At 41.2% G+C, this 23,692-nt stretch overlaps 1 protein-coding gene across 18 annotated transcripts in view; it reads left to right on the top strand.

Annotated features, from left to right (window-relative positions):
- NRCAM (neuronal cell adhesion molecule) overlaps positions 1–23,692 on the top strand; it is a 392,315-nt gene that overhangs the window by 332,671 nt on the left and 35,952 nt on the right. For 11 of the 18 annotated variants that reach the window (XM_066272166.1, XM_066272164.1, XM_066272163.1 and 8 more), the window contains 11 exons: positions 1,669–1,839; positions 2,687–2,743; positions 4,886–4,997; positions 8,040–8,224; positions 9,529–9,660; positions 17,681–17,824; positions 19,051–19,162; positions 20,719–20,885; positions 20,980–21,127; positions 22,669–22,793; positions 23,234–23,263. In XM_066272166.1, the coding sequence (XP_066128263.1) occupies positions 1,669–1,839; positions 2,687–2,743; positions 4,886–4,997; positions 8,040–8,224; positions 9,529–9,660; positions 17,681–17,824; positions 19,051–19,162; positions 20,719–20,885; positions 20,980–21,127; positions 22,669–22,793; positions 23,234–23,263 (1,383 nt within the window). The remainder of the gene's footprint in view (positions 1–1,668; positions 1,840–2,686; positions 2,744–4,885; positions 4,998–8,039; positions 8,225–9,528; positions 9,661–17,680; positions 17,825–19,050; positions 19,163–20,718; positions 20,886–20,979; positions 21,128–22,668; positions 22,794–23,233; positions 23,264–23,692) is intronic. The other 7 variants (XM_066272174.1, XM_066272177.1, XM_066272179.1 and 4 more) reach the window with 3 other exon arrangements.

The raw sequence follows: 23,692 nt of genomic DNA on the forward strand, positions 1-23,692 counted from the left end.
TCACTTAATAAAGAGAAATATACATGTAAAGTTTCAGGGTCATGTGAATATGTAACTGATTTGTTTTATATTGCACTGCTTGCTGTGTCATTTACATACATGCTAGGCTGTTGGCGTATCATCTGGCTCTTTCAAATACAACTGCATATGGAATGTCAGGAAAAATTCAGATCTATATAGCATTCTTCTTGCAAGATAGCATTATCAAATTATTCCCATCTGCATACATTTTTTCCCAAACATAATGCAAAGGAGCTCAATGGGCAGTTTAATTTGATCTATCAGTCCCCATCAGTAATAAAGCACAGCAGGAGAAACAGAATAAATATGTGCTTATCTTTGACTCTGTAGTCACTAAATAAATGTACATTATTTTTCTGAGTTATTTTTAAAACAATTTTGTCCCTAGGGATTACTGACTCAAAACCATGAGTTTACAACCACCAGTCAATTTCCACCTTGACCGAGAACTTGGTCAACATGGCTGACCAGCATTCTTTCTGGCTCTGCCCCGGCTCCGCACTTCCCTGCCTTTTCTGCCCAGAGAGCTTGCAGGCTTTTCACCACAATTTTGCCTTTCATGACATGTTAGTAGGGCACCTGCTGAGGAGGAGCAGCTGTGACTCAGACTGGCGAAATCCTCTGGCCCCATTTTTCTTACTTCTCTCACTTCAAAGCTGACTTTAGGCTCTGTGAGCTGAGTTATGATGCATGTGAGCCAACCAGGTGTAAATTCATGCATAGATCAGTGGCCCCACTTCCCTGAGTCCTTCACCTACTTAGAAAACCTTCCCTCCTTGCCTAAGGCTGAATCTGAAAGCAAGTCAGTTGTTCAAAAGGAATCTTCCAAGTCAGAGTGCTGTAGTTACTCACCTAACTTGAAGCCCTTGTGATGGGCAAGGTGCGAGTTCAGTGCTACAACGGTAGGCAGAGCAGATGATAGTCTCTGACCTCCTGGAGCTTCAATTCTAGCATGGCAGACAGGAAATAGCCACGCATATGACAAGATATGCTGTATGTTAGAAGGTGGCCACTAACTCAGAGAAGAAAAAGTAAAGGTGGCAAGAGAGGGTTGAAAGGGGGCCTTCTGCAGGGCATGTCTGCAGCCTTCAGTAATGTCATCAGTGCACCCTATTGGCAGCTGCCCATTTGCTCCCTGACTCTTCGGTTGTGCTCAGGAGGCTCAGGCAGGTAGAGGCCCTGGGGTGCCTGACACCTTGCTCAGACCCAGCTCCCAGTTAGCTGCCATCACACTGTTTGAAGTCTGACCGTTTATGAAGATACAGCCCAGATAAACAGTTTTATAAGCTTCCTTAATGCATGTTCTAAGGCATGTGAGTTTAATAATTAGGGACCAACTTAAATAATAAGAAAAGTCACACAATTTTTTTGTTTGTTTATTTGTTGGTTTACACTTGCTTCACTGTACAACTGGAATCTCACCTCTGCCCCACTCCAGAGAATTAGGGGCAACAGGTCCAATTTGAGTTTTAATGTGTCATTTTGTTGTGGTTGCTTACAGTCATATGCTTTTACTCAAAAAGCTTTATAGAGAAAAAAATATTCAGGTGAACTTTATAGAACTGTTAGTAGATACATTTATCTTGCTAATTTGGAAAGTGGTCACTTTATAACAGAACGATCTGGATATCTCTCTGCCTTCTCCAGCCTTTCAAAGACTTCCACAAAATGAGAGAGTTTCCCAGGGTCTGAATGGAGACCTTTATTTTTCCAACGTTCTCCCAGAGGACACCCGCGAGGACTACATTTGCTATGCCAGATTCAACCACACGCAAACCATACAGCAGAAGCAGCCTATTTCTGTGAGGGTGATTTCAGGTAAGAGTGTAGCTTCCTGAATTTGTCTTTCAATGATGTTTACAAATATCTGTAAAACACAGTAACTATTAAATACTACTGACTAAAGTAAACAGGTTCATTGATCAGGAAACTACCTGTGCAGAGTGACTAACTAGTGTTGGTATATATGTTATAAAGAGCGTGCCTACCTACCCTAATTACTGTATTTTACATTTATTATTATTATTATTATTTATTATTAAGTGAGCATGTGCCCTGACTGGGATCCACTGGCAAGCCCTCTAGGGGCTGAATGCTTTGCCCATCTGGGGCTGTTGCTCCGTTGCTCAGCAGCCAAGCTATTTTATTACCTGAGACAAGGCCATGGTGCCATCCTCAGCACCCAAGGCCAACTTGCTCAAATGAGCCATAGTTGTGGGAGAGGGAGGGCGGATTGAGAAGCAGATGGTTGCTTCTTCTTTGTGCCCTGATCAGGAATTGAACCCCGGACTTCCACAGGTCAGGCCAACACTCTATTGCTGAGCCAACTGGCCAGGGCCTGTATTCTATATTTTTTTGCTGTTATTAATTACAGTTTCCCTGGTAACTTTCTGAATCTACGTGGATCTCTGCGTGTGTGCTTTATGCTCAGGACACCTTTACGTGGAGTTCTGCAATGTCAGTTATATGTGCACAGAATACTGGTTGGGGGGTGACTGCGTCCATTAACAAGTTAGTCAAGTACGATGGAAAGCACTGTGTTTAGTCGGTAGGGATGGTGCTCGGTCAGTATAGCTGTATCTGTTTGCTTTTGTTGTCCAGTACTTTTTTTACAGTACCTTCTCCCCTACTTTGTACCTTCTTCATGATATTCTGTTTGTTTCAGTGGATGAATTGAATGACACTATAGCAGCTAATTTGAGTGACACTGAGTTTTATGGTGGTGAGTCATGGTGATTGTAACTGATATTCTCTCCTTCACTGTAGAATTTAGTTCACTAACTTCACCTCCATGGCTATTTAACTTTATTTCTTTATGAAATTCCTAGTTACATGTATAATACCACTAGAATAAATGTATGTTTCTTATGAAATTGAGCTATAAGCTTGCAAACATTGCCACTAAAACATTTTCCATGTTGTATGTATAATAATGAAAATTATTAAAGCTTTTTTCCATGTAAAGAATCATTTCACATGATTTGGAATTTTTTTCATGCATGTTCAGAATTATATTTTTAAGTTTTTATCTTGTTCATAAATTTTTCTAATTAAATAAGAATAGGCAGGGTGCATTAATCTGCTTGAATATTAACTCTTCAAAGTCTTAGTAATCTTTGGCCACTAACACTAAATGAGTTTTGATAATAAGTCATCACATTGCCTATCATTTTGCACATGACATTATCAGTATCATATAGTTAGCAAAAGTATTTCTCTTAGTGTTTTTAAAACCCATTTACTATCTTCAATGGAAGTAAATTTTTGGAAAAAAGAACATGTACCTTCATTCTTTCAAAAAGAAAAGAATTTGATTTCCTTAAGGGAAATATGGATCTCAGTATAGAGTAGATCAAAGAAAATTATGGGTTCTGAATATGGAATCTTCTTAATATCTTTAAAGCAGAATTCTTGCTGCAGTGTTTTTCTATCTGTGACATACAAAGTAAAGAAACATTACGGTTCTATCAATACCCAGAGGAGACAATACCACAACTCCTGTCTTATTTTAATGTACTCCTGAAAGGTAGGGGCCTCAAAACCATGCCCAAAGTGATTTTAGAAGGGTAAGATTTCTTCTACTATCTCTAAAATCTTAGGAAAACTTTAATTTCTTTCAAGGAATACCTTTTAGTATACTCAGTTTTTTCTGCTAAGAAATGAAAATAATTAATTTATTACCTTTTATTCAGTTTTTGTGAGCATCAAATAGACATGCATTCAAGTTATGAAAACTGTAAAGGGCTACAGCATCTGAACATGATATGATTTCTAATTTAAGTTTTTCTGAGAGTTCATCAGAATAGAAGGCCACATATAGGCAATGTCTCCATAAGAAAGAAGGTGGCCTGTGCAAATCTCCCCAAGATCTCTGACTTGAGCCCTCTTTATATTTTTATTGGGGAAAGCAAGTTCAATTTCTTTTTTTTTTTTTTTTTTTTTTTGCATTTTTCTGAAGCCGGAAACAGGGAGAGACAGTCAGACAGACTCCCGCATGCGCCCGACCGGGATCCACCCGGCACGCCCACCAGGGGGCAACGCTCTGCCCACCAGGGGGCGATGCTCTTCCCGTCCTGGGTGTCGCCATATTGCGACCAGAGCCACTCTAGCGCCTGAGGCAGAGGCCACAGAGCCATCCCCAGCGCCCGGGCCATCTTTGCTCCAATGGAGCCTTGGCTGCGGGAGGGGAAGAGAGAGACAGAGAGGAAGGTGCGGCGGAGGGGTGGAGAAGCAAATGGGCGCTTCTCCTGTGTGCCCTGACCAGGAATCGCAAGTTCAATTTCTTTAACTCCACTATTAGTCCTAATTTATGGCAAAATTTGCAAGACCTTTGTCAGTAACTCCCTGGTTTTATTTTGTTTTCCATAAACCTTGCAGTTTTGGAGGGTTTGAGACCTTAGACATCTACCTCAGCTTTGTCTCCATGATTAATTAGTGAAATTGAATGTACTGTCCCTCATGTAAACCAGAATAACCCTCCCATAGCCATTCCTACAGAAAAATTTAACATCTTCCAGAAGGTAGACAATTTTCACTTTGCCCTGAGTACTAATTTTAAGTGATACATAGTTTGAGAACATGATTTTCTTTTCTGTGTCTACATTTTGAGCAAAGTTTTCATAAAAATCTAGCCCAAATTAAGGAAATACATGAAACGAGAATAGTTCTTATTGTCAGTGCAACCCAAAGTGTCCCTATTCCTAGCTAACTGAGTGAGCAATGGCTGTTTGTAAGGCGAAGTATGCATGTGCAGTTGAACAAACTTTATGATGTTAAGTAGTTTTGAAAAGGGATTAGATTTTTAGGCAGTGACCTGTGTTTCTAGAAATACAACTTTAATGCATATTGATTTTCTCATTTGCAGCTAAATCAAATAGAGAGAGACCACCAACATTTTTAACCCCAGAAGGCAATGCAAGTAACAAAGAGGAATTAAGAGGAAATGTTCTTTCACTAGAGTGCATTGCAGAAGGACTGTGAGTTAATAGTTTTTGTCTTCGTGGACATTTCTTATAAAAACATAATAGATCAGTGATCGGTAGAGAAGTATTAATATCATTGGGAGTCATTGTCTTGTATTAATTACATCAAAGATAAAGAAAAACTTGATAATTATTTCCAAAATAGGCCACTGAATCTCATATAACTAAAATATTTTTAATGTAATAGTGTTCCTCCTAAAATTAGTATCAGTAATCACTCTATGATTGCTATGATTATAATTAGGGAACATTATTTTGCCACTGTGTGTAACAAACCACCTCAAAACTTAGTAGCTTAAAAAAATAGCTACTTATTGATCAGTATTCTACAGGTCTGTAGGGAAGTTGTGCCAGAATGGGCCAGATCCAACTGACTTAGGGTGAACCTGCTCATGGCTGCTAGGTGGCTCGGCTGTGGGTTCGCAGTTCTGGGGGTCTAGTGCTGGCTGTTAGGAGTGCAGCTGGGCTCTTGACCTTGAATTCCTCACATCCTCTAGCAGCTCCACCCAGGCTGATGCTCCTAACAGTGGAAGCACACATGACCCCTGGGGCCTAGCCTTGAAGCTGGCACACTCTTCCTCCACTACTTCCTCTTGCCAAGTCACAAGCCCAGCTTCTTTGCAAGTGTCTCATCTGCGCATACCTCGGAATTGATGCCACCCCTAGAACCCACCTGCCCTTGACAGGAGTTCCAGAAAGGCCTCGCTCAGATTCAAAAACAGCTATTACAGCAGGCCCACATAGAAGCAAACTTCTACCTAGTCCCTTCTTATGCCTGGCACAGAGCAGATACTATTGATATGGGCACATACGCTGAGAACATTGAAACTCTCAGAAACATGTGCTCACACTTGACCTGTGCTGTCCCTGAGCCGCCAACTCGGCAGTCTCACAGTCGCTCCCAGACTCAGCCTTGGGAAATAACTTGACTGCAGGAGACACATGGGCGCCTCTGTGGGCCGTGTCAGGAAAGCACACTGCACGCTACTCAGTTTCTCAAGTGACTGAAAACTAACAAAACCCCCGGTTCAAGATCTGTTAACTATATATCTTTCCCACTCAAATTAAAAAAGAGGAAAAAAATAACCCTTGCAATTTTCATCATTGTATGTTAAAAAGTGGTTGGTTTAATCTACCAACCTTTAACATTTTGGGAGTAGAGGTACCCATTCTCACAGTTTAGTGATTCCCCTTCCCACAAATGATATATTACATAAAAAACAAAAATATGGTCAGTATTTGGAAATTGCATCAAACCTCCAAAAAATATTTAAAAGCTTGGAATGTTGTAAAGCTAAGAGTGAAGCTCTATTACAAATTAATAAGCATAAGACTCATAGAATCAAAATTTGTCATTCTTGACACCTGCTAGGGGAAGTGGTGGCCCCTGGGACAGTTCACAGCTTGGTTAAGCTCTGGGCTCTTGCTCCTCCCCGCATTGCCCCTCCCCTGCAGATCACGGAGACGCAGGATAAGCTGCCTGAGGAACCTCCATGATATGCCGTCAGATTCCACATGTGTATAGCATCTTTAACTTTTCAAAATGATTTCACACTTTCTACCTCTTGTTATATTCACATCATGTTTTATTTCTGAAGCCATTTCATCAACTATATATATTCAACTATTAATTAATTAATTAATTATTCTGAAGCTGGAAACGGGGAGGCAGTCAGACAGACTCCCGCATGCGCCCGACCAGGATCCACCCGGCATGCCCACCAGGGGGCAATGCTCTGCCCATCCGGGGCATCACTCTGTTGCGACCAGAGCCACTCTAGCGCCTGGGGCAGAGGCCAAGGAGCCATCTCCAGCACCCCGGCCATCTTTTGCTCCAATGGAGCCTTGGCTGCGGGAGGGGAAGAGAGAGACAGAGAGGAAGGAGAGGGGGAGGGGTGGAGAAGCAAATGGGCGCCTCTCCTGTGTGCCCTGGCCGGGAATCGAACCCAGGACCCACACACCAGGCTGACGCTCTACCACTGAGCCAACCGGCCAGGGCCTCAATTATTTTTATTCAACCAAATAAGCCCAAATCAATTCAAAAAAATTAATTGATCTCATTTGAATTTCTAATGACAAATATTGTGATCTTCCTGAGAGCCTGGATCATTCTCCATTCTCTTTTCATCCTGATCTTCCAAACACACAACGCAGTGCTTGGTCTCTAGTTTAGTGCTTAGGAAATGTTTGTGTCGAATGGATTTTTGTTTTACCCTCATGGAAACCTTCTAAAGCCACTTGATCAAGTTAAGCATTATTATCCCCAAAGAGGTCAAAGAGCTGAGGTGGGAGAATAATTAGGGACAGGCTGTGGCTTTGAAACAGATCTTCAATGCTAAGCCTGTGCCTGGCTTTTCATCTAGCTCTATATTTCATAATTTAGTAAGAAACACCACAAAAAATGTTGTAATACATGAATTTACTCTCATCAATTGGTATAATGTTTTTAAATATAATAATGAAATTAAGAAACGAGCACTGTTTCTCTAGTTACTTTATTTACGTCACCAGATAGCCTCTGACGAAATAAAAAAGTTTTTCATTTGTTTTGGAAATGTGTGTAGAAGTTCCGGTGCACAAGTATGTGTATCATCTGTTTCTCTGTGCCTCTTTAATTCTAGCTGATCCACAATTCTAACTCAGTATCATTAATTTCATGGTAATTCTTTTGATAGGCATAGTACCTTCATGTGAAGTTTTCTAAGAGTGCCTCATTGATTAGAACTTTGAAGGAAACATGCAGATCCCTTCCATAAAGTAACTCTGGGGCGTTCTCACTGCACCCCTGGGGTTACAGCTGATGGTGTATCATAAATTAATATGGTTCTGCTTATTTGACAGTGGTAGCTTATAGCCTTAAGTATAAGGTTTTGAGTATTATTTATAAAAGTGTGATTCTAGTGAAAGTACCTATGTATTTCTTATAGCTTTATATAAAGAATTTGTTATAAACTTGCATGAAAGTTCATCCTCAAAAGCAGTTAGGTCAACTTCTTTTTTTTTGCATCACCATCATTTATTTATTTATCTTATCAGGCCTACCCCAGTTATATACTGGATAAAAGAAGATGGAACACTACCCATCAACCGGACATTTTATAGGAACTTCCAGAAAACTCTGCAGATCATTCTGGTTTCAGAAGCTGACTCTGGAAATTACCAATGTATAGCAAAAAATGCACTAGGAGCCATCCATCATACCATTTCTGTCACAGTGAAAGGTACATATCATTGTCTAAAATGCATTGCTCTTGCATTTATTCATGAGGGGCCTTAAATCTTCAATTAGCAGACCTTTCATTATATTCTTCAACAATAATAAGTACAGATTTATACCAACATTCATGGTACCTTGAATCTCTTCATTGCTATTTATATTTTATAGTGCATCTAAATTGGATTTAAAATTAGCTCTCTCAAATCTTTCTTACAAAAGAATTCCAATTAATAAATGCAGAAAGAATGAAGTAAATGGAAAATCACCATTAGAATCCTACAATTGTAATCACTGCAAGCAAGAACCAGTGGTGAGTGCTAACATTAGTGGATGAAACCTTAAGGAGATATGGGATATTTGCATAGCCTCAAGGTATTTATCCCCCCTCCCAAATTAATTACTGAGGCAGTTTTAACATGTCTGCACATACTTTACTCCTCCTCTTTTACGGAGATGGAGCTTAATTTCTCTACCCTTGAATGTGGGCTGAACTTAGTGACTCACTAGTGAGCAGAGTATGGAAAGTAGGCAAAAAGTAACTGCAGTAGAGAAACCTGGCAAACATCTTAACCAAGTGATCAACATGAACACAATCAGTAATAGTCATGTTGATATCACGTACTCCCTGATGTGAGGGAATGAGAAGGGTCCATTATTCAAAATCTCAGTCTAACCATGGGAAAACAGACAAACGCAAGCTGAAAGACATTCTACAAAATAACTGATTGGTGTTTTTTAAAAGTCTAAAGGTCATGAAAGACACAGAAGACCAAGAAACTCTCAGATTGGAGGAAATTAGTAAGGAGATCTGACAAGTGCATGCAATGTGGTTTCCAGGACAGGGTCCTAGGATAAAACAAGACAGTAGAAAACCAGCAGAAGTTTTGTGTAGTTTAGTTAATGAGGTTGTGTCAGTGTTAATTTCTTGTTTTGATGACTGTACCATGTTTATATCAGATGTTAACATTTTGAGTCCAATCTATATTAACTTTGCAGCTTTTCAAAATAACACAGTTTTTAAAACTGCTTCCTAATTTTATAATTACATATATTCTGTGGGGCTCACAATTTAAATTCATGATTTTTTTAGCCCTATCTGTGCCTTTAAATTGCTCACCTGATAAATTTGTCACCTGTTTGATGTATGATTAATTAATGTAAAACAGCATCATAAATCTATTAACTCTAAAATATGAAACTAACAAATCTTTTGTGAAATACATTTTATTAAATTAGTTCAATATACTAAATTTGCTAGAATACATATTTGATTCAATTTTTTGTGTTTTTTTTCTTTCCTCAACAAAGCGGCTCCATACTGGATCATAGAACCTGAGAATCTTGTGCTTTCCCCTGGAGAGAACGGGCCCCTCATCTGCAGAGCTAATGGCAATCCCAAGCCCAGAATTAGCTGGTTAACCAATGGAGTCCCAATAGAAAGTAAGTGTCTTTGGCTCCCCTTGTGATGTATTTTCAGAGCATAACTACTCTTAACAGGAAACAAATAGTGATAAAATAAGTTGGAGTAAGGAGGAAAACTATGTATAAGCTAAATAGATACCAAATTACCTTGAGATTTTTACCTTACTACCTTTAGATGTTTGGAATGACTAAATATTTTGTACTATAATAGTATGTGTTGACTGGCACTTAAAGATATTTCCTGTGTTTTTTTACTTGCGTCATAGGAAGAATGTCAGGGTCAGAAATAAATATTACTGAGAAATTCAGATTATTTTCTTTGTTCAAAATGTGAGCTGGTTTGTGGAAACATCCTAAGAGTCAGAAGAGGTGAGTGAGGAGGCTAGGAATAGAGTCAGTGGCTATAAGAATAAGAAACATAGCTGTCTTAATTTAATTTAAAGAGTTTTTATTCCTAAATATAACCCAGATGTTTCCAAGTTCTCAAGGCCTCAGAAGTCACTTTCCTGTTTACTACCCAAAGAAGAACATGCCCTCTCACCAGTCATATGCCAGACAGTCGGACTCTGACCAGGTTCCCTTCCTGAGTGTAGCTAAGGTTGTCCCTGGGCATTTACACACGGTCTCAGCTGCTGCATGGCACCTCTTCTGCAACCTTCCCTGGACCACCTCCAGCACTTTCATCAGCCAGCTGCTCCACACTGTCATTCTGCCCGGAACAGTCATCCATATGTCACCACAGACCTTCCATTAATTTCCTGACTCACAGCAAAGACCAGTTCTACAAAACTTTGTTAAAAGCTTTGGGATAGTTGGAGGAGATTGTAGCAAAGGAAAAGAAAACTGAAAAGAAATACTGCACCCCTTGGCCCTGGCAAGTGGCTCAGTGGATAGAGTGTGTATGGACATCCCAGGTTTGATTCCCAGTCAGGTCACACAGGAGAAGTGACCATCTGCTTCTCCCCCCACCCTCCTCCCCCTTTTCTCTCTCTTCCTTTCCTGCAGCCAGTGGCTCGTTTGATTCAAGCATGGCCCCAGGCACTGAGAATAGCTCCTTTGGAATACTTCAGCCTTAGGCACTAAAAATACCTCAGTACTCGAGCATCAGCCCCAGATGAGGTGGTGGGATGGATGCAAGTAGTGGTGCATGCAGGAGTCTGCCTCACTATCTCCCCTCCTCTAACCTAAAAAACTTAAAAAAAAATACTGCATTCTTCTGCTGCCGGGTTCCTGAGCCACAACCCCTCACAGAGCCCGTTGACTCTCCTTGTTCTCAACCCTACTGTCTCCCAGCTGCTGCCTACAGAGCTTTGGGACATTTCCCCTGCTTGGAGTTCAGGCCATCTCTTAGACACAAAAAGAGAGAAAATCAGTTCCTATTTAAAACCAGCCTCAGTCAATAGCAGAATGATCTGCAGAGAGTCTTTACTCACAATAAAGACAACCTGTAAACTTATGATGTAGAGCAGCTTAGATCTTCATTACCTCAAGACAGAATCAAAAGTCAGTTCTACTTTTCCATAGCCAGAAGGCTCATGACATTGGCTTACCCAAAATAGTCTTGATCTTGAGATGAATCTGAAAACTGCTGGCAGGTGAAATGACACCAATCCCTAGGTCTCACCATCAAGGTCTTATAACTGTGGGTCTAGAATGATTAAGAGCACCTGCCCTGTGAGTATTTTTAGGAGTTTCTGTCACACAGTAGCTATCATTTAATAGTCACGCATTGCATAAGGACTCTTCAGTCAAGGACAGAATGCATAGACAGCCCTGGTCTTCCATGCAGCCTGGGGGTGCAGGCAGCTAGACCTCTAGGCTGGCATGAGTACACTCTGTGATGTTTGCTCAGCAACGAAGTCGCCTAACACTGCATTTCTCAGGGCAGATCCCTTCATCAAGCAGTGTGTGGCTGTAGTCTGAAACAGCCCATGTTTACTGTAGAAGGACATACGCTCCTGGGAGAAAGCAGATTCTAAACCCCAGCAAAGGGGTGTTTGGATATTTCCACTTCTGATTTTAACCATGATCAGAATGAGGAAGAACTGCAGAAAGTTATTTGTGGTTGTGCATTGGGAAGCCAGTACCACTCTCCGAGGCATGTGTGTGGAAACTGAGAGAGGAAGGAGCCCAGAGCTAAAGTGCAGCTGTACGGCACAGTGTCTGGCTTTCTTAGGAACACGTGGCAGCGAAGGGTGGCGCGTGCTCAGCACTGCTGCACCGTGCTCGGCAGCTCAGAGGCCTGCGCCGTTCACGGAAGGTTAAGTGTGTACTTGAGATGGACTTCAGTGGGACTGAGTGGGCAGCACCGTCCTTCTGGCCACCTGGCAGGAAAATGGGGAACCGGGGAATGCTGAAAAGATAAACCCTCGGGCGTGGCAGCCAGGATACAGTCGTAAGCAGGGAAAATCGAGATGGAGATGGGTCAGTGGCACAAGGACAAGGGGAGATTAAAGACTGAAGCTGACCTTCCCTCTGATTCACTTGGCGTGCTGCCCTTCCAAACCCTCCCAGGCTGTGCTCTCAGGGAACCTTGTAGCTCCAGTTGTACTAAGAGCTTTGAAATATACTCCAACACCCCTCGGTACTTGAAATTTGCGGGGGGGGATCAACTGTGAAAGGCCTGCTTTGGGGGTGTATCGACACAGGACAGTGGTCCCAGGAGACAAGGTAGGCCCATCTCCTGTAACCCCAAATCATTTGATTAGGTCCAGAGCAGAAAGAGAACAAAAATCTCTCAGTCAGGTTCTGTATTAGTTCATGTCTTCCATCTTAAAAGTATTTAAGTCCCCAGTGGCAGGAAAACAGGAGGTTGAGCAAAGATAGGATCAGGATTCTGCGGTGCCGACAGGTCCAGGGACCCGTGACCTCTGCTGGACACACCAGGAGAGCAGCAGCATGCGGCAGACAGGGCCCAGCCCACCAGACTGGCCCCCGGTGCCAGGAATGGGCACTATGTGTTTCTACCAAGGTGATGGGAAGCACCCTAACAGGTGTCTTTCTCCACAGTTGGTGGCCAAGCTAAACATGCACGTATGCTTTTTGGAATCTCATAGGTAAAAGTTAAAGAGCTGAGACACCTGGTGGGACCCTCTTGCTCTCTACATGTTGATACTGCAGGGACCCCGCTGTTCCCTGCCCCTGCCCTCAGTAGCTGGTTCAACTACAGCATCTGCTGAGTGGCCTTTTGGCTAAACACTAAGTTGTAAACAGCTGAGTTCAAAGCCAGCCCTACATGCCCCCGCCTTATGCTGACCTACCCTGATCCAACATACGCAGTAAATGAGGAAGAAAATTGTCAAAAATGTCATAAAAGTTCAAGGAGCTTAGTGCCTCTCCACCCTGCTGATAGTTACCCTATGGATTTAGAAGCCCCTAACCAGAACTGCCTTTGAGGTTTGAGGGCCAGTCTGGAGACAGAGCTGGGGAGCAGCTCTGTTTTCTCAGCAGCAGTTTTCTGAGTTGTGCACCCCAGCTGCATCAGCAGTGATGGGCCCCAGGGGGCAGGGAAGATGGCAAGAGGCAGGAGGAGGCAAGAGAGAGCCAAGTCTGCTGCAGTGCACAGTGACGAGGTGGGCATGGTAAGTATTCCTAACCTCCCAGGGGGACTGGGCTGGTCCCCAGTGCTAGCTGGAGCACAAGCTGACTGGATGGCAATACTTTTCACCACAGGGGCCGCAGGAACCCTGGGTAGACCAGCTGCTGCGGGGGAGGGTGGGGAGCAGCTCTGCCTGTGCCGTGTCATCGTCATCGTCATCGTCATCGTCATCGTGCAGGGCACTGTGTAGCATCCCGCCGGGTGCCACACAACAGAGACACAACGGGGGGCCTAATCCCAGCCGCACAGCCTCCCACACCTGACCTGTGGGCAGCCCCCTGAGGACCTGGACCCTGCTCCCACCTCCACAGGCCCTGGCTCAAGTGCACCCAAGTACTCTGAAGGAGAAGCAGGATCAGGGACAGGGAGGGCTTTGCTAGCAAAATAGTGTTAGTGATTTGTGACTGCATTTCACACCTGGAACCTGTTTTACAAAACTGGAAGAATTAAGTCAAAACTGTGTGGGCTTTCCTGAAACAAAAAATAGACTGTGTGAAATATGGAATTTGCCCAAAACTACCTAAACTATTTTTTTTAAAACAACCTCTATAAAAGTCAGGAGAAAGGACATGGCTGCCTAGAGCTAGTGCCAAAAGAGAGTTTTGGTTTTATCGTACAACTGCAGTGTCTGGGAAGGTGTAGAACCCAGAACCAGAAAGAAAGTGTCCTCCCAGGCCAAGGTCGCGGGCACCATGGTTTCCGTCCCTGTCCTAGGAGATAGCAGGAGAGTCTAACATGCAGAGATCTGTAACTGTTCCATGTGAGTTGTGCCAGATAGACCTCAGATTCCCCCACACGGAGCATATAGGTCACACTATTAATATGTCTAAAGATTTCTTTTTCTCCAAAACATGAGGAGGGAAAGGAATGAAGAGATTGAGAACGCACGGAAGACCTCTGCCCGCCACCACTGCATATGCTGCTGACTTTGCAGGGAAAGACTGAGAACCAGTAACACTCAATAAGCAGCCAGAGGAAGGGAGAGATGGGCCAGGATACTCCCAGGGTTCCACCAGGGATCTTCCCTCTTGCTTTCCTCAACAGTAAACGGCTCAGTTCTCATCCCATTATAATGGATGAAATAAGTCATTGAAGATGTAAATTCATCTCTTCACCTAGAGATGTTTTCCCAAATGTTCAGATTTCTGGAGATGTTTGTGGAGCACACCAACTCAGAAACTCTGATATTTGGTCTCATGTTAAACAATTATGTGCTCTAGTCCCAAGTTTCTCATCTCCTCATGTATATGCTATCTAATTAATCTGGTTCACAGAGTTCTTTTTAAAATAAAATTAGGCAATAGATATAAAATATGTTAAAATTGATAAGCCCTGGCAGGGTAGCTCAGTAGGTTAGAGAGTTGTCCCAAAACACCAAGGTTGTAGGTTTGATCCCCTGCCAGGGCACATACAAGAAACAACTAGTGAATGTATAAGTAAGTAGAACTCTCCCTTTCTCTCACTGTCCCTCCCTCTCTCTCTCAATAAATCAATAATAAACTTTTTTAAAATTTGATAATATTCTATACAAGTAAGATAACACTAATTATAATAATAATAATAATAATTATTATTATTATTATTATTATTATGTGTTGGAAGCATTTATAGTTTGGCCAGCCATGTCAGGAGAGTTAGGATAAAAGAAAGTATTGTTGGAAGGCTACTACCCTAATTTGGAATCTTTGGGGCTTTCAGTTCTATGCAGTGACTCTGATTTTAAATTTCTCTTTCTAATACTCATTTATAGCAAATGAATTTAATTATTTTCAGAATTAATTGTTATTTTTTTTGATAACTTAGATTTGGATACTGGAGAGTTACTCCCACCCATTAGCCAGCAGAGTCCAAAGGCTTTAAAGATCTCTGTACTAGCAATTTTATTCTTTGTCCAAATAACACTTGGGCCTCCGTATGACATGGGGACAGGTCCTGGGTTTATTTACATTTCATTAGTAAGAGCCCAAAGCCCATGGAAAGAGGCCTGCTTATTCACTGCTCTTACCTAACAGGTTTATTTTATTCCTAAATACTTTGCCAGAAATATTTAAAGACTGCCGTTTAGCAAAAATAAGGCACAGACAGTTGGATGCCTTTCATGTAAAGAAAAACATCAAAAAGTGCACCTGTAGGCTGCATAAAACCTTTTTAAATGGTTTATGTTGTGATGTGATTGATGAGACCCCACTGGGAGAAGATTGTCTACTGGCTTTGTTCATTGATCTTCCATGTTCATGGTGATATAACATTTTGTGTGTGTGTTGTTAAAAAACACATAACGGCCTAGGCCAGATAGCTCAGTTGGTTAGAGTGTGGTCCTGATATGCAAAGGTTGCAGGTTTGATCCCTGGTCAGGGCACATACAGGAACAGGAACAGACTGATGTTTCTCTCTCTCTCTATCTCTTCCTCTCTCTCCCTCTCTCTTAAATCAATAAATAAAAAATTTTTTAAAAACATATGACAAAAGATTTACCATCTTAACCATTTTTAAATGTACATTTCAGTAGTGTTAATGTAGTCCCATAACTGTGAAAGAGATCTGCAAAACTTTTCCATCTTGCAAAACTGCACCATTAGACACCATTAGACAAGCCAGGTGGTGTCACTTCTAAGAGCACCGTAAACTCAAGGAATCTGAAGAGCTCTTCTCTCTCAATCCACCATCCAGAAAGCTTTGGCCCAGAGCTCTCCCTGAGCCTCATCCCTGTCTGAAGTGTCCATCACTCATTCCTGGCCCTTCCCTGCCTGGCATGTCCAGAGAGGTGCAGTCTGATTGGACTTGTGGGGTCACTGAGAGTCCCCTGAGGAGTCTGAACAGTGAGTGCCCCAATGCTGGATCCAAAACTGCTAAGAGTGACTGACAGAGGAAAAGATTCAGAAGTGCTGCTGTGTTTCAGCACGCCTGGTTGAGGCAGTGGCTGGCCACCACTGAGTCAGAGGGCCTCTGACGATGCTAGCCTGGGGATCTGGAGCCAGGACCATGGCTTTCCTGAGGCGTATGCATTCTCAGTGTGCCGGCCTGCCTAACCGTGGCTGTAGCCCACTTCGCAGTCAGGGCGGCATTTCTGTCCCCTGCTGTAGTTTACTGATGAAATTGACTCCCTGTTAAAAGGTTAGAACTTTTATTTGTCTTCTGATAGGAAAAACATGTTTCTTAAGGCAATTTTGAAAATATCCATAAACAGCAGGTATGAGCTGAGAAGCTGTCTCAGATACCTTGGCACAACTCAATCACTAGTTGAACTAACTGGAGTATCGAAAATTATTTCACAGATGAGCTTTTGACTGTGATCTGAGTGTTGAACAACTACATACAGACCTGTATGATAGTAAGTGTTGGTGGCTGTAAGGTCACACTCTAGCAGCATTAGAAAGCTAGTACAGAAAGAATGAGCCCAGTGCTTTGCATGTGTGCAGGAAAACAAGAAATAACAACTGTTGTTTGGCTTACTTTTATTAAAGTGAGTTAAAAAATCACAAATGAACCAAATATTTGAGTTTTAAAGTGACAGAGGACTGTAAATGCAGGGATAATCATGTCTTAGATGCACATACTTTTCTGTCATCAAATGGTGTGCAGAATGAAAGCAAAGTCTACTTAAGGGCTTCACGTTGCAAGAGCCAGGCTGCTGCTGTTTAGTTTTGACTTTGATCAGCATGCTGAGGCAGATGCCTTTTACCCCTTTTGTGTACATTTACAGCAGTGTAAGGTCCATAAGGGTTAGCATTCATGCCAAGGGTTTATCTCCAGTAACACAGCACTTCCAAATTGTTGGACATGCCCTGGACATGATTTTCACATATTATATTACCCAATCAGTTCCATTCCGCTTCAGTAAGGATTGACCTTGGTCTTAACACTTTTTTAAGTACTTGAGAGTTAAATTGAAAATACTACCTTTAAGAGAAATTTTGCACAATTTATTTCTATGTCAGCCTCGGAATTTCCAAAGAAGGAAAATAAATATCTTCACATTTGATTACTGGTTCTATATATACTTATTTATTTATGTAGTTATTTCAATAAGAGGCTATTAAAAGACAGCTTTGGATGAGCTAGAAGGTTTCTATATTTTTGACCAGCTTTTGCTGTCTCCCCTTAATAATCAACTTGCCTCCTCTTATATAATCATGGTTTCTTTGTGAACAAGGCAATGTTTTCCAAACTTTGTATTGCACTTTTCACTAACTTGTGCTTTTCTGTTCCTGCATCTCTCAAAATAATATTCAGTCTTACAGAATCAATCCACTGACAATTAAATGAATATCAAGCACAATGATAACCAAATTCTGAGGAAGAAAAATTATGACTTCTGCCTCAGTTCCTGGTCTTGTCCTTCATACGGGATATGTCTAGATTGGTCTGTATTTTTTTTCTGCTTACTATAATTTAGACTTCAAGTTTTAATATATATTTTTTATTTTTACACCCAAACAGTTGCCCCTGATGACCCCAACAGAAAAATAGATGGCGATACCATTATTTTTTCAAATGTTCAAGAAAGATCCAGTGCAGTTTATCAGTGCAATGCCTCTAATGAATATGGATATTTACTGGCAAATGCATTTGTAAATGTGCTGGGTAAGCTATTCCTCTATTAAAGACATGGCAAATTAAATTAATGGCCTCTGTTGTTTTCCATTAATTAGGCAAAAATACATTGAGCATCTACTATGTGCAATGCTTAGTACTTGGAGCTATAGAACTATAAGGGATATAGAAAGATGAACAAGATACAAACCCTGCTCTAAAGGGTATTACAGTCTGCTCTTAATGTTTTTTCACACAGTATTTATCATGGGATATTCTTCATTGTACAAATAATCAAAGAGTCAGGCTGCTCCATTCACATATAGTCAGACCAAGTCTCAAACACTCATTGGAAAATAGCACTGATCTGCCATTACTAACAGCATGTTACTGCTGTTCCATCCTTAGAAACTGACAACTTGAATAAGATTCGTGATTCTGATTTTTTTTAAATAAATCATTAATCACAATATTTGGCCTTTATCCAAGTCACAGATGTGAATTTATTAATTTATAATAATACATTTCAAAAACTAGAACATATTCAAACATATTCTGAAATGGTTGGTTTATGTGAACATTGTATTCCTCTAAGTGGATAAAACTACCAAAATACCAAATTTGTTAAAAGTTTATGTGAGACTTGGTTTCATGGTTCTAGGGGATTATATTTCAATTCTTTAAGTGTAGCAGGCTCCCTTTCAAACAAAATTAAAGTTGGGAAGCCCATCAACACCTGGTATTTTTCCTTCATGCTTGAAATACAGGTCAGTGAATCAGATGGAAAGCTGAGCAGTGAAGGCGTAGGTCTTCAGCCGTTTGAGTCATCGGCACTCTGCTTCTTCCTGCCAGCTCCACTCCCACTGCCCATCCCATTGTGACACTGAAGTTAAGATGGGCCAGGCATTCAGCAAAGGTGTAATTAGCCATGATCTTTGTGCAGAAACTATGCTGGTTTCTGGGGAGAAAACAATAAAAGTCTTATTTCCTACCCTCAGGGGGCTCACAGTATAGTAGAAGATATAGATAAATAAATCAATTATTACAATACTATGCCTGAAAAATATGTGACTCATGAGACAGAGGGGGGGAGACTTTTATTTTTCCCCCTTGAGTAACAGATAATGTCAGACCTACAGAGAAGGTAAGGGCAGAGGCACATTGGTTGTGCTTTACCATGAACTCTAATGACCTTGAAACAAATGCAATAAAATAGATGGTGGGTCTAAATGTTCATTTTATTTTCTATTTACTTTACCTTTTTAAAATGTTTCTAGCTGAGCCACCACGAATCCTCACATCAGCAAACAAAGTCTATCAGGTCATTGCAAACAGGCCCGCTTGGCTGGACTGCGCCTTCTTTGGGTCCCCTCTGCCTACTATCGAGTGGTGAGTATTGGCCCTGTTTCTTTTTAAAATTTACATTTGCTGAAGCCTTCAAATTTCTCAATATGTTGGGTTTTAGTCGAAGAATAGATAGGTGAAATCCATCATATTATTAATTATTAAACTCATTCACAAATATTTATTAACTACATCCTCTGTTCTAAATTATTTTACACATATAATCTATTTAACCGCACACTTTGTCACACAGAGCTATATGTAAGTATTTTTTAAAACATTTAAGTCTGCTGTATTTTACAATACCGTGGACATTACCTGAGACTTTAGGAATGGTGGCTGGAGGGATTGGTTGGGGGCATTCCTTGATAATCAAACATGACTTTAGGAGGAGGAGAGAGATTCTACGAGCTCAAAATAAGAATTTGTTATTACCAGTGTTTACCATTAGTACCTCTTCCATGTGACCTTCTTGATTTGGATCCAGCCAAGCTCCCCTGTGTCCATTCACTCCCCCCATAGACCATCCTCTTTCTCATACACTCCTGATACAAGCTCTGTCTGTTCTCCCAGCTTACTTACTGAGCATAATTCAGAAGGAGCAGGGCCAGCCTAAACAACAGTTCAGAAAGAAGGAGTGAAAGGAAATTGGAACATTCACTCATTGGTCCTCTATCAGGTGCCAGACACTGTGCTGGGCTCTGCCTACTGATGAGAGAGGAAAGCCAGGAGGAGGAGTAAGGGTATTGTCTCCGTGCTCCCCGCTCAGCCACAGAGAGGCAGAGCAGCCAGGAGGAGGATTAAGGGTACTGTCTCCGTGCTCCCCGCTCAGCCACAGAGAGGCAGGGCAGCCAGGAGGAGGAGTAAGGGCACTCTCTCCGTGCTCCCCACTCAGCCACAGAGAGGCAGGGCAGCCAGGCGGAGGAGTAAGGGCACTCTCTCCGTGCTCCCCGCTCAGCCACAGAGAGGCAGGGCAGCTTGGGCAGGGGATTTCCTGGGGAAGGCAGCAGGTGAACACTTAGTCCCAGCTGGCTTGGCCCTTTCATCCATGCTCACTCCTGCCTGACACTAACCAGGAGGCTAAATGTTCACAGGTTTTACATACACGCTTTGTTGTTTTTTCTTCCCTGAATATTTTCCTAGTCATGCTTTCAAAACTATAACCTTGTGATCATAAAATCAAATCTCTTTAGAATTGTGCCCTGCAGATAAAGTTATAATACGTCACAATAGGGAGAAATGTCAAAAAGAGCAATCTTCAGTCTGCCCACTTTATCACCTATTTAGAGATAGAGTATGTAATAATGTCTTTATAAAATTATGAATCTCTCATAGTAAAAATTACAATTTAAATACTTTGTATTGTTGCTCTAATTCTTCAAGCACCATTGATCATTGAACTGTCCAGGTTCTCATCCTGTCTTTGCGTCGACCCCGCTGGCGTACAGGCATGCCGTGTGCCGTGCAGATTCCAGACATCGCGGAACTTGATTGATACTGTAATGCAGGTCATGGTTTGTTGACCTTGAAAGAGGGCATTTTATGTCTGACTTCAAATTATAATGTGTTTTCTTGTCATTGTGATCATTTCCATAATGAAGGTTCAAAGGAGCTAAAGGTAGTGCTCTTTGCGAGGATATTTATGTTTTATATCAAAATGGAACTTTGGAAATTCCTGTAGCCCAAAAGGACAGTACAGGAGCTTATACATGTGTTGCAAGGAATAAGTTAGGAATGGCAAAGAATGAAGTTCACCTAGAAATCAAAGGTAAGGCCAAAGTGGCATAATTATTTCAAGAATCATGTGACTGTGAGCAAATTCTCTGGATTTGGCAACAGATAGCAATAACTTTAAATTTCAGATCCAACTAGGATCATTAAACAGCCTGAATATGCAGTTGTGCAGAGGGGGAGCACAGTGTCCTTTGAATGCAAAGTGAAACACGATCACAGCTTAATTCTCACCGTCATTTGGCTGAAGGACAACGGTGAGCTGCCCAATGATGGAAGGTATTTGAAGATGATTTCTTTCTTTTCTCTCTCTTCTCTCTGTAAACTTCTATTGAACTAAAGGTTTATTGCATAATGACTTCATCGTATTTTAAAAGTTTTTGAAGTCTTCCCTCTCCAAAATGGATATGCATTTTCTCCCTGCTGCAAAATGTTCGTAGCTAAAAAGATATCGAGTTATTGAAATAAGACCTTGAGAATGTTTGTCTCTCATTGTGTGCTGGTCTCCCGTGTAATTCAGGATGAGAAAAACCTTTCAGGCTTTGGACAACATTCATTGTATTCTACCTTGTACAGTAAAGTCTCAACAGATGTTCCCATTATTGTTCTACAAATTAGGAGAAGTATAATCCATAAACACCAGACTGTGCCTGAATCCTTGCGTTTTAAAAGATACTGGTTTTCATTTGGGTAGAGAGTTTCTTTTGATTTTAAATAAAGTCAATAAAAAGAGGAAAAGAAAGAATTTCAAACAGCTTTTAAAAGAGCCTGAGCATGTTGCAGCCCTTTAGCTTAGAATGGAAGAAAACTGGTCTCTTTTCCAGGTGGGGCCCTCAGTTTGACATAGTGAGCATGTGCAGAGTTGAAGGTGTGAATTTTAGCTGTCAGAGTGCAGCTGCAAGCATTGCCCCCTGTTGGAAGGAATCCTGGATACTGGTGGATATAGTTCTGTGGTTTGCTTGCAAGCTGCCTAACTGGGACCTTGTTGCTGTTAATAGTCTCCAGAACTGTGTGACTTTCTTCTCTGTGCGCCCTGAGTTTCCATCTAGTTTTGTGCTTCAACTGGTCCATTTAATTTGTAGAACTGAGTGATGAAGATGAGAAGGAAATACGAAGTAAAGACCTTCAGTTTAGGTTGGCTAAAGCTTTAACTTGGAAATTCCCTGCAAAGACAGTTAATGATTTATACAGCCCAGTTAAAACCTCGCAGGAATGCTATTAACATGGAATTTTGACTTCCTGAGTCATTTTCCATGTCCACAGTAACCTCTAGAAAATGCTTCATGGTGATTGCTGATCTAAATCTTCCTGTTTCTAGTGATAAAGCTGATTATTCTTTGCATTGACTTTCTTCTATGACTATTTATGCATGTGGCAAAAACGGCACATTTCTGCAGTAAATACTAAATTATTTTAAAATATATACCTTATTAGAAATTGAGCTGGCTAAGTGGTGTCCAAAGGTTTCTTAGCAGCAGAAACCACAGGAAAACCTCAAGTCAGGTGACTGGGGCTCCCCCACCCCCGCCACCTCTGGATGTCCCAGGGCTTAAGGAGGCTCTAAAACTCTAGAGTGTGGTTGAATGCCACTGGACCACATGACTCAACAGCCCTTATAACCTAAGGTGATAATCCATTCTAACTGTTTCCCAATTTTAATCATTATCAAAATGACACATACAGTATAAGATTTTTCACTCTAATGTGCTGCAAATCTGTCATCTTTCTCTTTTATCGTATTCACAGTTCTGGCCAGTAAAGCAATCTTCATATGTGGTTAGATGTTCATTTCAGTTGTTCTAAATGTGTTTTATTCACAGGTTTACTATTGACAAGGACCATTTGGTGGTAGCTGATGTAAGTGATGATGATGGTGGGACTTACATGTGTGTGGCCAACACAACCCTGGATACTGTTTCCGCCAGTGCTGTGCTTAGCGTTGTTGGTAAGAACTGGAGCACACAACGCACACTGGTGGCCCAATGTTAGGTGGAAAGGAAAACTTGTTGGTAGTAATTTTTTGCTTGTTAGAGTTTTGTAGTTTTATAGGTGAGTTAAATACTTACATTTTTCTTTTTAAAAAGATACACATGAGGTAATAATTTCAGGGTGGCTCTACTCAGTAGCAGCACTGGAATCAAATGATAGTTATGCATATTAGTGATACTTGTGTAAGAAAATTGGGGAAAACCATCTACCTTTATTTAAAATGGAAGGTTTTTACTCCTAAGTTGTTACTGCATGTGTGTATATGCCATGTCTCACAACTAAGCATAAGCTTAGGTTTGTAATTTTAATCATGTTTAATCTTTGTCTTCTTGTGCAATCTTATATCTTTTCATTACTAATTGTGATTAAAATCCTTTATATTAATGTCCTTTCTAGCTCCTACTCCAACTCCAGCTCCCATTTACGGTAAACTAATAAGTCTTCTTTCTCTATTTTCTATCAATTTCACATTTGCAGAAAAATTACTTTTCTCTCTATCACATCATTATGTTTCTCAAAGAAAAAAGGCTCTGTTAAATGTTCTGTTGTGTTACTCCTGTACTGCTGTACATCATGTCTTCATAATAACTCTGAACTTTTCACTGAATATACTGCCACTCTTTTGTAAATACTTCATGTATTTTTTTTTCTTTTAGCGAGAGAGACAGAGAGGAATGATAGTACAGTCAGCAGGAAGGGAGAGAGATGAGAAGCAACAGTTCTTCATTGTGACACCTTAGTTGTTCATTGATTGCTTTCTCATATGTGCCTTGACTGAGAGGTTCCAGCCAAGCCAGTGACCCCTTGCTCAAGCCAGGGGACCTGGGCTCAAGCCAGTGACCTTGGGCTTCAAGC

This window comes from Saccopteryx bilineata, chromosome 4 (assembly GCF_036850765.1).
Source record: "Saccopteryx bilineata isolate mSacBil1 chromosome 4, mSacBil1_pri_phased_curated, whole genome shotgun sequence".
NCBI lineage: Eukaryota > Metazoa > Chordata > Mammalia > Chiroptera > Emballonuridae > Saccopteryx > Saccopteryx bilineata.